Source organism: Octodon degus, unplaced genomic scaffold (assembly GCF_000260255.1).
Source record: "Octodon degus isolate 3935 unplaced genomic scaffold, OctDeg1.0 scaffold00193, whole genome shotgun sequence".
NCBI lineage: Eukaryota > Metazoa > Chordata > Mammalia > Rodentia > Octodontidae > Octodon > Octodon degus.
Window position 1 is genome coordinate 3,279,181 of NW_004524769.1, and position 13,595 is coordinate 3,292,775.

Consider the following 13,595-nt stretch of genomic DNA (forward strand, 5'->3'; position numbering starts at 1 on the left):
TTGCAATAGAGAGCCCTTCCTGACCTCCTGCAGGTCCAGAAAAGGCCCGTTTGTAATCCTAGGGAAAAGTTAGTGCAGTTCTAGTCAGCTAACCCCAGGCCATCCCTTCTGGCGCAGCCCACCGTGAAGGTAAAGATGCAGTCATAGGGCCCTGAGGGGCCCTCAGTCCAGCTGGAGGAACGGCGGGGGAACCAGGCCTCGCCCCGGGCCCAACCCAGGTTTGATCAGTCCATGAAGAGGGCAGTGGCTGGGGAGAGAGGTCCATGCAGGCCAAGAGCTGGCCGGGCAGCAGCCTGATGTCCACGCTGCAGAGAGGAGGGTCTGCGCTGAAAGAGCCTGCACCGCACAGCTGGGGCCGTGCGTGCTGCTCGGGTCGCTGCCACAGCCTCTGGGTCGCCTTCCAGGCCGTCCACTGGGAAGTCGGAGCCTCTGTCTCCTCACAACAGCCTGCGCCTGGCTCACGTGGTGTTGGGAACTGCAGCCTGGAGCTGCAGCTGGAGCCATGCCGCCCCGTAGCCTGGCTTCAAGATTGCACCTCAGCAGCGTGCCGGACCCGTCTGGACTCGACTGAGGGCGCGGGGAGGTCCTGGCAGCTCTGCGCTTGTCAGTTTACGGAGATAGGGCTGGGTGCAGGCAGAGAGGAGACACTTGCTCCTCCTTCTAGCGCTGCCTTGTGCCAGCCGGCTGGAGTGGGATCGCAGTCTGGGCCAGCACATCGAGAGAGGTTTCAGTGTAGGAGTGAATTTCAGCTCTGAAAGTCTCTAATGAGAAAATTCTACAAAGTGTCAAAATAGGGGCTCTACGTCTTGAAGATGACCCTAAAACCGTGAGCCTTGCACCCCACCGCGGAAGCAGCAGCAGTCCTGGTGCCGGCGTGAGCCTTGCGCCCCACCGCGGAAGCAGCGGCAGTCCTGGTGCCGGCGTGAGCCTTGCGCCCCACCGCGGAAGCAGCCGTAGTCCTGGTGCCCGCTGCGCCTTTTCTGCACATTGGGCAGTGACAGCGCTCAGCAGCACTGTGGGGCGGGGCACCTGGGGGCAACTAACTAGCTTTTTTTTTTGGCAGAAACGGGGCTCGAACTCAGGCCCTTGCGCTTGCCAGGGAAGCGCTTACTCCACTGAGCCATCTCCCCGGCATAACTAGCTTTTATTTGTAAGCATCAGTGCGGGTTTTGTTTGCTTTTGAAGCAGTCTTGCAGGCCTGAACCCAAGTGATCCTCTGCCTTGGCCTCCAGAGTGCCGGGGTCATGTAGGCTCCTGTGTGACTGTGACCCCAGAGCTCTCCACCCTTCTCTGGTGTCTTGCACATTCTCAAGTCCTTGCACGCCCACAGTCCCAGCGCTCAGGAGGTGGAACTCCTGGCCAGGGACCACAGCTCGGCGTCCTGGAGAGGTCTGCAGAGCTCTGCGGGTGCCTGCTGCAACTCGACCATCCAGGCAGGAGGAGGGCACCACTTGCAGGACCTTGCTTAGTGGAACCAGCGTGTGCCCCTCGTGTGCGGTTTTACTTCTTTCCCAGGCAGTCACCTGAGCTACAGTCCCAGGCAGTCACCTGAGCTACCGTATTGCAGTCCAGCTTTTCCAGTCTTGCCTTGGCCCCTCCCCTTTATCTCCTGAGACAGGCTAAGTCATTAAGTTACCTGAGCTGGGCTTGGAATTTATGATCCTCCTGCCTCGGCCTCCCCAGTATTAGGGTTACGGGGGTCCCACCCACTGACTGAGCCAAGGCCCCGTGCCAGGGGAGTTTCCCTGCTGAGTCCTGATCCTGAGGGCAGGGTGGGGCAGAGCTGTTTCCCCTCTGCTCTGTACCTGAGGCGTTCAGAGAGCCCTAAGCTAAGTCTTGGGAGATCCCACACCTAGTTGCCTGTAGTCCTGAGGCTTTCAGAATCAGCATGTCTTTACAAAGCCTCCATCAGTAACTTTAATGTATAGCTACCTCGGCAGCAGTGTCCTTAACTTTTCTGTGTGCGTGTGTGCATGTCTCTTGGTGCATCAGTGGTGGCCTCACATTTATAGGGATCCTACCTCAGTGCCACCCCCCGAGCTGGCTTGATGAAGGCCTCCACGGGCTTGGATCCGTCCTGTCCAGCTAGCTGAGGCCCCGTGGGGGGCAGACGGGAGTCTGGTCGAAGCCTGAGAACTGTGGAACAGGAGGGAGATGGTCACTGCTGTGTTCTGAGAGCGCAGTGTCCCTGTGGGGACCTCGGGTGACCCCAGGCCACTCCTGCACCACTCAGCCTGTGGAACTTGGTGGCATTTTTTGTGAATTAAATGCTGCCAGGCCTGGGGCTGCACACCTGTATTTCATGCCCTTGGGAGGCTGAGGCAGGAGAATAGCTACAAGTTAGAGGCCAGGCTGGGCTCCACAGGGAGATCCTGTCTCAGAAAACCCAAAAAGAAAATTAAGACAAAAGAAAAGCAAAGCCATAAGACATTACCACTGGTGACGGCCATTCTCTGGTTGTGTCTTACAGGGACATCAGCATGAACAACATTACTCAGTTGCCAGAAGACGCATTTAAGGACTTCCCTTTCCTGGAGGAGCTGTAAGTTGTCCTGCCCCGCTGCCAACTGGGTCTGCAATACGGTCCCGTCTTCCTGCCCAGAGTGGCTGGGCTGCAGGCAGCAGCAGGCGGGGTATGGGTGGGCATGCTCAAGGTGTATGCAGTGTGGTCACTGGAGCTCATGTGGAAGCCAGCACTGAAGACGCTGCGACTTCTCGGGGGTGGCGCGGGGCCTGGGCCGGCAGCTCTTCCTCACCAGCAGCTCCCTGCGTTGAGGGTTTAGGGCCCTGGGCAGGCTCGTGGCCATGGACAACGCGTTGCGGAAACCTTTCTACGCTTGCACACTCCTCCATCGTGTTGTGCTTTCTGCTCAACTGGAGCCAGGGATCCCAGTCCTCACTTGGGTTTGTGAAGGAGCTGGGAAGGGAGAGTTCTAGGCCAGGATCCTGTTGGAAAAACAAAATGCGGTTTGAGTTCAGGGAAGAGAGGTTTTTAGCGCAAGTGCATGGGCTTGCCAGCAAGGCATCAGAGAGGCTTGGCGATGGCGTCAGGATTCTGGCTCTCACCGCAGCTAGGCTACTGGCTGGCGCATGTGGCCCGCCCAGCACTCAGAGCCACGGCAGGAGGATCGCCTGGAGTTTGAGACCAGCCTGGGCTGCACAGTGAGGCCCTGTCTCAGCCTTTCCTATCACAGATGTGTCCTGCAGTCCAGCTTTTCCAGTCTTGCCTTGGCCCCTCCCCTAGGACAGAACCCCAAGAGTGCAGGATGGCAGGTCATGCTGCCCGCCCCTGCTGAGGCTGGACAGGCAGCTGGGGTTTAGTGACAGGAAGAAGGATTTCCCTTACCACACAGTTTAGCTGAGTCTGACGCACCTGAGCAAAAGCTCAGTGCAGATTATTTGCCACTGGCATTTGTGAATTGGGTCAAATTACTAATTGTCCCTCCTTCAGAGTTGGTGAGTACGGGATCTGAGTGTTAGGTAAATGCCAGCCCCGTGAATCTCATGGACTCGCTGTGATACTCAGGGAACCAGTTTGGGTAGAAGCATTATGTGTACCTTGCATTTCACTTTTGCCTTCTGTGTTTTCTCTATAATGAGCATTACTTGGTAATGATGTACTGATGTTTATGTAAAGTTTTAAATTGGGGCAGGGCTGGAATGGAGCTCCTTGATAGAGCTCTTGCCTAACATACAGAAGGCCTGGTTCCACCTCAGCCCCAGCAAGGGAAAAACAGATAGCCAGGCATGGTGGCACATACCTGTCATCACAGCTCTCAGGAAGATCCTCGAAAGTTTGAGGTCAGCATGAATTACACAGTGAGACCCTGTCGCAAAAAGACAGGAAGAGAAAAAAGAACTTTCTCAGTTCAGGTAGTAGGGGTAATATGGGTAGCACTTAGATTTACAGTAATCAGGAGTCTAGTGGGGCTCTAGGTGCTGTGCAGAGGCTGTGTTGAGTGGGGGGACACAGACACATGGCAGGGAGCCTGTGGGCTCGGCCGGCTGGATCTGGGGTCCTTCTGCTGGCCACTGGGTATGCGGAGGCTGGGGACATCACAGGTCTGCGTGGGAGGAGGCAGGGGCCAGACACCCACAGGACTTGGCCTCCCTGAGTTCCTGAATCATTTTGGTCGTACCTGACCAGTGAGTCCGGGCCAAGAAGGTCATCAGGAAACCAGCACTGGCAGAGGGTTCGCCCAGAGGGGATGAGGGGACTGAAGCGTCACCCCCACAGTGCCAGACACCGTCTAACAGTGGCCATGGGGGTACTGTTCAGCCGGAGGTCAGTGGGAGCAGGCAGCCCAGGTTCTCTGCCTGGAGAGACCTGCCCCAGGGAAGCACACTGTGCCTTCAGCCCACCACTCCTCCTGCGGGGTCTCGGGGAGGAGGTGAAGGTCCATAGCAGTGTGGCATCCAGCTAAGTCTTGGAAGCGGCCTGTGTAGGGTGGCTGATGACAGGATAAAGAATGTGTTGCTCACACCCAGTGGAGCACTACCCTGCCCTAAAGAAGGGGAGCTGGTGTGCCCTGGAGGAAAGTGGGTGTTCTGGGAACTGCGACACTGAGTGTGATGAATTGGACACGCAGGCTTGAAGATGGAGCGGTTTCTCCTATATGAGGTCAGAATATGGACAGGAAACAGTAAGAGGGCGATGGTGGGGGGAGAGTGGGTCTTTTGGGAGGGGACCAGAACAGAGATGGGTGCAAACCCCAGCTCCTGTATGGTGGAGTGCAGCCCTCGCCTTGGCTGGGTGCTGAGAAAGAGCAGCTGTGTGGGCAGCTGCAAGGCGCTGTGCAGGCCTGGCTGTCCCTTTGGAGGGCCTCAGCTTTCCGACCCTTGGCCTCTGCGGAGGGGAGTAGGACTTCAAGCTCTTCTGAGACATTTCTGCATCCTCTTGCTTTCTGCTTTTTTGGAGACAGGGTCTCCATATCTTGTCCAGGATGGCCTTGAATTCACCAAGATCCTCCCTTCAGCCTCCCAAGGGCTGGGATTACGGGTGTGTGCTACCATACCTGGTTTTGACCTGGATTTAAAAGGATGCCCAAGGACATGAGAAAGGACCTGAGGTCTTCTTCCCTCGAGAGGTGGCCCCATCCTCAGGGCCTGAGGGTCTCAGGGTAGCAGCATGGCCTGTTTTCGCTCCTTGCTTTTGCTTTGGCGCTGGACCCAGCCTCATGTGCTGAACTCTACTGCAGCACAGGGGAAATAGCCAGGAATGGGTTTTGTCTGTTAGGAGCCCTGACCAAGCCAGGCGCAGGCTGCCATCCTAGCACTGGGAAGCTGAGGCAGGAGGGCGTCTGTGAGTTCAAGGTGAGGAAAGCCCATCTTAAAGAAAGCGTGGTGGGGGCGAGAAAGGTAGAGCACAGAACGGCCTCTGCCAGGGAAGCTCCAAATCCTGAGTTCGATTCCTAGTACCAAAAATCCTAAATGTATAGCGAGGCCTTCCCTTCAAGTCCTTCCGCCTGCGGCTGCTGGGTTTGTGTAGGCTACTATGGTCAAGGCCTGGATCTGCGCTGACCGCGGGAGAATCTGGCTCTCAGGGTTGCATCACCCACACAGCGAAACTACAGAAAGCCCCTTTCTGGGGCTCGAGTCCCATGGCACATCCAAGGTCTCCTAGTGGGTTCACATCCCGGACCCAAGCCGCCATAGAGCTGGACTGCGGCCAGAACACCTGGGCAGAAGTGCAGTCTGAATTGCTGTCTCCTCTGCTTTGTCCCAGACAACTGGCCGGCAACGACCTCTCCTTCATCCACCCGAGGGCCCTGGCGGGGCTGACGGAACTCCGAGTGCTGTGAGTACTTGGCCACACCTTCTCCTGGTGTGCAAGTGGGGCAGGGAGCCTGCTTCTTCTACCTCAAGGATGAGAAGATCAGGCAGGAGCCTTGGGAGCCCCCGGCTCGACAGGCTGAAGGGCGGCCCTGGGCCCTGGTGGTGGGAGGGAGTTGGGGTTGGGAGCTGGGGCTGTGTGCAGGAAGCCTCCTGGCTGGAGAATCTGGAGTTGGTCACTGTCACGGGAGAAGCAGGTGACAGCCTGTTCTGCAAGTACCAGCAGGCCTGACAAGGTCGCTCAGGTCACCACGGGGTTGCCCCGCCCCGCCCCTGGGCTCCAGTCCCAGGTGTTTTGTCAATAGGGAGGGGACACTTTGCCCAGAAGGCAGACCCAGCCCTAGTGCTTCCTGGCACCCCTCCAGCGAGGTGAGCAGCGAGGTGAGCGCTGGGTTCTGTCCCTGCAGGGCCCTGGGCCACCAGACCCCTGCTGCTCTCTGCAGGCGGGGGCTTCACTCTGCCCTGTGGCCAAGTCCCAGGCCGCTGGTACCTGCTTTATCCCAGTGTACAAACATGTCCTCTGCTTGCTGCATAGACTTCTCGGGGAAACTCAGCACTGTGGGCCAGGTGAGCCCAGCACTCGGGCTGAGGTGAGAGGGTCACGTGAGTTTAGAGCCAGCTTGGGCTGCACGGTGAGTTCAGAACCAGTCTCAAGTATGTAGTGAGACTCTCAAAAAAGCCCCACAACACCAGTACCCTGAGCCGGTGCCCCCATCCCGACCTCTGGAATGCTGGGGCTGCCCACCTATTCTCTTTGCCATTATGAATAGTTTGGGGAGAATCAAGGCTTCACAGTCTTGGAAAGCAAGCCACCGTGTGTTTTTCACAAGCATTTGTTCCCTTACAGCACCCTGCAGAACAACCAGCTGAGGACAGTGCCCAGCCAGGCCATGCGGGGCCTGAGTGCCTTGCAGTCCCTGTGAGTAGGCCGGGGTGGGAGGGTGAGATACGATCCCAGGAGCAGCTGCCTGATGCCCGAGTGCGTGGGCTGCAGTTGAGTCCTGAGCCCGACATTATCTTGGGCGGGAAGGGAGCGAAGCCTGGGTCTTGTGGCCCCACGGCTTGTGTACTGAGCTCCTAGCACTTGTTCCGGTAGAGTGAGAACAAATGTATAGTTCCTCACTGTGAACACTGAGGATGAGCCAGTAATAGCCTGTGACTTGAGGCCTCCCTGCCCAGTTTTCTGTTTTCCTGTCTGTATTTGAGAGAGCTTCTTGCTGTGTATCGCAGGCTGGCCTCAAGCTCACAGCAGTCCTCCTGCGTCAGCCTCCCAAGCACAGCGATGCCAGGCCTGCACCACCTCCCACCTCCCACCCCCGCCCCTCATGTTTTCTTTTCTGAAGAAGTTGGGTTGGGTTCGGAGCGCACAGGGCTTTGACTCCAAGTTCTTACACTGCGAGCCAACGTGTCAAAAGTCTTTATGATGACTGCGTTCTTTCCTGCATCTTTTCTATCCAGAGAGTTGATTTTCTGCAAATCCTCCTGCATGCACTCCTTGAGTGACAGGGCAGGGGAAGAGTTGTGACCCAGGGATTTTAAACACCTCACCCACATCCCATGCCAGGAAGGGCAGCTGCAGGTTCCCAACCTGACCAACCTGTTTCACAGCTCCACTTGCACTGAGGTTCTGAGAAATTCCAGTCATTAAGTAGGAAGTGAGCGTGAAAGTTAGATTGTATTCCAGTAAAACACATGCTGTAAAAGTTAAACTTTAAGTTGTAACTGCCATAAATGAGCAGTAGCTGGGATACTGGCTGCTGAATGTCTGGTCTGGCTGCAAGTGGAGGGTAGAAGCTGGGGCAGGAGGACTGCCTACAGTCCCTGCACTCCGGGAGGCCGGGGCAGGACAATTGCTGCACGTCCGAGGCCAGCCTGGGCTGCACATGCAGACCTCGTCTCAGGTGAAGTGGTGGGGCGGAGGCCGCCCTCGCTGTGCAGCTGACTCCTGTGGGCACCACCCCTCAGCCTCCCTGTCCTTGTGGGGTGACTCGGGCCTTGGAGCCGCGCCCAGCCCGGTCACTGCACCTGCGGGGCGTGCCAACCTCCAGGCACTGGGAAGGGGCAGAGGGCATGGCCCACCCTGCTCCTTCCTCCTGGCTCTTGCCAGGCTGCCTGTACCCGTCTGCTGCTGCTCATGCGCAGCTGTGCTGGCCTCCAGCATGTGCGGCGGCCCCTTCTCTGGTGGTGAACATGGGGTGCAGAGGCCACAGGGCTTGGGGCACCCCAGCGTGGGTAAACTTCCTTCAGTGGTAGTATTTTAATGTATTTTAGTTTTGGAAGTGGGGTCCGCCTCACATGCAGGCCTGCACCTTGCTGAAGCCCAGGCCGGCCCGGGACTTGCACCACCCTCCTGCCTCAGCCTCCGGAGTGCTGGGTGACAGGCAGGCCCCACTCACCCTGGAGACTCCTATCCTGTAAAATGACACTGCCCTGGCGGTCCCCTCAGTGTCCTTGTGTTCCTGGTTTTCCCAGCGATGTCCCACCCTGCTGTGTGCCCTGGGCCGCAGACTGGTGGCCACCCTGCCTTAGCCTTGGAGTGTGGGGATCATGGCGCCAGACCTCAGACCCCTTTTTGTTGTGGAGGCCCAGGGATGGGAGATACAGAGCACCTCACCCGGGGCCGGTCCTGAGCTTCGCGCTCTCCCTGCAGGCGCCTTGATGCCAACCACATCACCTCCGTGCCCGAGGACAGCTTCGAGGGGCTCGTGCAGCTGCGGCACCTGTGGCTGGATGACAACAGCCTGACGGAGGTGCCCGTGCGGCCACTCAGCAACCTGCCCACCCTGCAGGCGCTCACGCTGGCCCTCAACAACATCTCCAGCATCCCTGACTTCGCCTTCACCAACCTGTCCAGCCTGGTCGTGCTGTAAGCACTGCCCGCCGGCCGTTCCATAGCGCTGGGGCTTTGAGACAAGGTCTCGTTACGTAGCGCAGGCTGGGCTCTACCGCACTGCGGGCCTCCTGCTGCCTCAGCTTCCGAGCAGCTGGGGTGCCAGGCGTGCTACCCAGGGAGTGGCTTCCTGTGAATTCAGAGCGGATCAGGACAGCTGTGTGGATCCGAGTGCATAGGAAGTTGATGTTCAGCCAGGTGGTGGCACACCTGTCCCAGCATCAGGAGGCTGAGGCAGGAGGACTATATCAAGTTTTCAGTCAGCCTGAACTATGTAGTGAGACCCTGTCTCAAAAATAAATCCCAGAAGGAATGTGGGGGTCACTGTCCATTCCTGCAAGCCCCACGGTGTCACGTCATGCAGTGGCGGCTTGCTGGGGGGCAGAGAAAGTGGGGGTCACTGTGGTGCCTCTTTCCACAGGCATCTTCATAACAATAAGATCAAAAGGCTAAGTCAGCACTGTTTCGACGGCCTGGATAACCTGGAGACCCTGTGAGTCCCGTGCCATCCCTGGGTGGGCGCTCAGGGACCTCGCAGTGCCATGTGGGAGGGAGGGAGCTGCCCACAGAGCTCAGCATCAAGTAGCCAGCTGTGTGTGCAGTGAGGCCCACTAGAAATGGCTCGTGGGCGTGACCTGTAAGGGCTTGGACCTTTCTAAAGACCACCTGTTAAAGGGATGACTGTTTCAAAGCTCCTGAAAGGAATTCTGGAGAGGGTTGTTGTTTGGGTTTTTTTTGTTTGTTTGTTTGTTTGTTTTTAAACCTTACATAATTTAGTTCAATACATCCTTAGTACCTGCCACTGTATTTTGGATGCTTGAATAAATGAAATATGAACAAAAAAAATCAATGAAATAAAGTGTTTAGCAGAAATCATTAGAGAAAAAATATTAAGTGGAGACTAGAAAGTCTTGTATAAAAGTTGAGGGAAAAGATAAAGAAGAAAATATTTATGGATTTAAAAAGAAGATCATGTTATGCCCAAGATGTTTGATACTCAGACAGATAGTGAGGCTGAGCCTAACAGCCTAGGTTGTATGGTAATAACAATGGGCTTCTCTTCTGGAGGGTTGACAGCCTAGGTTTGCAGACCAAAAATTGGAGAAAAAGGAGGGCCACAAGGAAAGCCAACGTTTTGACCCTAGCCTTCCAAGGTCAGTTAAGACTCAGGGCACTATGGATAACCACTAAGAGAGGTTTGTTGTTGAGATGGCATCTCTCTACGTAGTTGAAGGTGGCCCAGGCTGGTCTTGAACTTGAAACAGGCCTCCAGCCTCAGCCTCCTGAGTGCTGGGATTACAGCCATGAGCCACCACACCCAGCAAGAAAAATTTTAAAGGGTCGGGGAGATGGCTTAGTAGAATAAGCGCTTCCCTGGAAGCACAAGGGCCTGAGTTCAATCCCTGGTTCCGCAAAAAAAAAAAAAAAAAATTCTTTTTTTTCTTTCCAAGACTGGGTCAGTGTGCAGTTTATCCTCTCCTTGAACTCACTATAGGTTTGTTTTGGTTTTTATTTTAATTTTTTTCTGAGACAGGGCCTTGCTGTACAGTCCAGGTCAGCCTTGAACTTGCTGTGTAGCCCAGGCTGGCCTCCAGCTCTTGGTGAGCCTGTGAAACACCGTTCGGATGACTTGTCTGTTTCACCTTTCAGTGATGGCGGTTCTGAGTGCTCTTTGCCCTTGTAAGTGTGGCGTGAGCTGGAGTGTTCTCTACTCAGCAGTCTGACAAGCTGGGATTCTGTGAGGTTTGCAGTGATCGCAGCTGATAAAGACTCTGGCCCCTGAGCCGGCCCTTCCATGCAGCGTACCCAGAGCTCCCCAGCTTGGCCACTGCTTAGCGCTACTTTCCCCATTTGTTCCAGGGACTTGAATTATAATAACCTAGAGGAATTTCCTGAGGCCATCAAAGCACTTCCTAGCCTGAAGGAGCTGTGAGTAGTGTTTTGTTCTCTTTCTTCCCTGCAACGGCCTGGCCTAGCCTGGCCTGGCAACCGCCAGAGAGACCTCTGTCTCCTTCCTTCAGGCAGGCGCTGGGTGCACACACTTGATGTAGGCCCCGTGGACCCCTTGGGTTTGCTGGATTGCAGCCTGGGTGGAGCAGAGCTTATCTTATAGGGTTGGGTGCTGCCGAAACCGGGGTGTCACGAGCCTCCCTTTCTTCCCTGCAACGGCCTGGCCTAGCCTGGCCTGGCAACCGCCAGAGAGACCTCTGTCTCCTTCCTTCAGGCAGGCGCTGGGTGCACACACTTGATGTAGGCCCCGTGGATCCCTCGGCTTTGCTGGGCTGCAGCCTGGGTGGAGCAGAGCTTATTTTGTAGGGTTGGGTGCTGCCGAAACCGAGGTGTCACGAGCCTCCCTTTCAGGACCGTGGGACACACACACTGTTTCTAGGTAGAAACTGCTGGGTGCAGTGGCACATGCCTGTCACCTCAGCACACGGCAGGCTGAGGCGGGAGGGCTGCCAGGAGTAGGAGTCCAGCACAGCTACAGGAAAGGCCTGAGGCACAGGAGAGCTGTCGGGGCTGAGGGCTGGCTGTGCACGCGCTTGGGGTGAGGACCAGACAGCCAGCGGAGAGGCTGCATCTTGGCCGTAACACACGCACCAGGGCTCTCCCAGCCGCTGTGCTCAGCAGCCTGGGGACCGCGGCACGCAGGCGCGTGCGTGGAGGTGCAGCCTGCGCTCTGAGCAGGGCACGCAGGCGGCGCCGCAGGCCTCACCGCGGCTCCCTCTCCACCTCTGCCTCCACAGTGGCTTCCACAGCAACTCCATCTCCATCATCCCGGACGGCGCCTTCAGTGGCAACCCTCAGCTGAGAACTATGTGAGGGGGCCTGCTCTCGTGCTAGGGTGGCAGACTGTGCCAGGCCAGGGGCGGAGGGCGGGGCAGGGTTCCGGGCTGCTGGGGGCTTGGGCGAGGCACTGGAAAATGCGCAAAGTGTGAATTTTTTTTACATAATTTTGCAGACATTTGTATGACAACCCTCTGTCTTTTGTGGGAAACTCCGCATTTCACAATCTGTCTGATCTACATTCCTTGTAAGTATTAAGCAAGTTTTAAAAGACACTCAAGTATTTCCACGGCCCTTGAGTGGAAAGCTAGAACTTATTGTTTTATCGCCCCCCCCCCCACCGAGCCTGGGTGGGGGCTGGAGGGGGCAGCGTGTGGCTGGTGCTCTGGAGCACTCTGCCTGCTGTCGCGCCTGTGTGCTGCCAGAGATGAGGCGCGCCAGCCTTAGTGCTCCTGGTGCTGCAGCTTCAACCTGTTTAAAAGATAAAAATGACAGCCGGGTGGTGGCATATGCCTACAATCCCTGCCCTTGGGGAGACTGAGGCAGGAGGCTAACTGCAGTTCCAGGCCAACCCGTTACATGGGTAGTGAGTTCAAGGCCAGCCTACACTGTGTAGTAAGACCCTGTCCCAAAAACCAAACAGCAAGAGAAAGAGAAAATACAAAACAAAACAGAAGTATCCACAGCAAGTGCCCCCCCCTCTCCAATCTGCCAGAGTCATCCGTGGTGCCAGCCTGGTGCAGAATTTCCCCAACCTGACAGGCACGGTCCACCTGGAAAGCCTGTAAGTGTGGCCGGGACGCAGTGACACCGTAGGTGACAGTGCTCTTTGTGGACCTTGCGCGTGGAGCCACTGGCTCTGCTCAGGGTCCGCACCCTCTGCCAAGGCAGCGCCGTGTCCTGTGCACACTGGCCCTGTCCATGCTGGGGCCAGAGAGCCTGCCTCAAGCCCAGCGTTGGGCAGGGGCATGGGGCTGCCAGCGGTGTGGCCAGCAGGGGCTCTGTGGAGCTCTAATCCTGCCGCTGACCTTGACCCTGATGGGTGGTGCAGATGCCAGGCTGCACTGGCCGCTGAGGGTGGTGGCAGCAGGTTACTTGGGTGGGGCTCCGGGCTCCTGGGGCTGCCCCCCATGCTGTCTGTCCTGGGGCCCTTCCCCTGGAGTCCAGGCCCCTGTGGCAAGGGTGACAAGGGCAAGGTGTCCATGCAGGCCGAGCGGTACAGGGTGGCCCTCACGTGGGAGGGTGGGTGCAGAGCACAGGCAGCCCCGTGGGGACCTCAGGCACCGTCCCCACAGGACCCTGACAGGCACGAGGATCAACAGCATCCCCCACAGCTTATGCGAGGAGCAGCGTGCACTGAGGACCCTGTAAGTCGCCCCTGTGCTGCACCGAGGCACCCGCTCCTCTGCCGGGTTGCAGCTTGTCCTGTCCCCGCCTCACTATGACCAAAACTAAAGCCGAGTGCCTTACTTTCCTTTCTTACCCTGAGCCCATCCTCCTCTGGATTTCTCCCTCTTCCATAGCCTCAGCAGAGCCCGCACATTGCCGCTGGCTCTTTCTCTGCTTTGCATTCCTTACATGTTTATGTTTTGAGATGGGATTTTGCTATGTAGCCCCGGCTAGCCCTGAACTTCCTGTGACCCTCCTGCCTCAGCCTGCCGCATGCTGGGATGCCAGGTGTGCAGCAGCAGGCCCGACCTAGAGCACTCCTGTTGTGTTGGTTTTTTTTGAAAACCTTTGAACCTGGCCTGTGTTAGGAGCAGACAGTGGCTGAAGAGTGTCAGCAAGACAGTTAAGTGACTTGGTTGTTAATAAGTATTCAGCAGAAGGAGATATGTAATGGAACAAGTGACTGATTAACCGAGCACCTAATTAAGCAGTGCAGGAATTTCAGACCTAAGGGGGAGCACCGCTTCTGAGGACAGGCTGCAGTGGAATCAGCATTAAGTGCTGTGCTATATTGTTTAATACAAGTGTGTTAAGAGATGTAAGTAAGCCGGGCACAGGGGCACATTCCTGTCGTCCAGGCCTTCAGGAGGCTGAGGCAGGAGAATCATCTGGAGTTTGAGACCAGTCTGGGCTACAC

At 56.7% G+C, this 13,595-nt stretch overlaps 1 protein-coding gene across 1 annotated transcript in view; it reads left to right on the top strand.

The window, feature by feature from the left end:
• Lgr4 (leucine rich repeat containing G protein-coupled receptor 4) overlaps positions 1 to 13,595 on the top strand; it is a 36,204-nt gene that overhangs the window by 14,212 nt on the left and 8,397 nt on the right. Inside the window, exons 4-13 of the mRNA XM_023704223.1 lie at positions 2,471 to 2,542; positions 5,726 to 5,797; positions 6,680 to 6,751; positions 8,483 to 8,698; positions 9,144 to 9,215; positions 10,583 to 10,651; positions 11,470 to 11,541; positions 11,685 to 11,756; positions 12,225 to 12,293; positions 12,805 to 12,876. Of these exons, the coding sequence (XP_023559991.1) occupies positions 2,471 to 2,542; positions 5,726 to 5,797; positions 6,680 to 6,751; positions 8,483 to 8,698; positions 9,144 to 9,215; positions 10,583 to 10,651; positions 11,470 to 11,541; positions 11,685 to 11,756; positions 12,225 to 12,293; positions 12,805 to 12,876 (858 nt within the window). The remainder of the gene's footprint in view (positions 1 to 2,470; positions 2,543 to 5,725; positions 5,798 to 6,679; positions 6,752 to 8,482; positions 8,699 to 9,143; positions 9,216 to 10,582; positions 10,652 to 11,469; positions 11,542 to 11,684; positions 11,757 to 12,224; positions 12,294 to 12,804; positions 12,877 to 13,595) is intronic.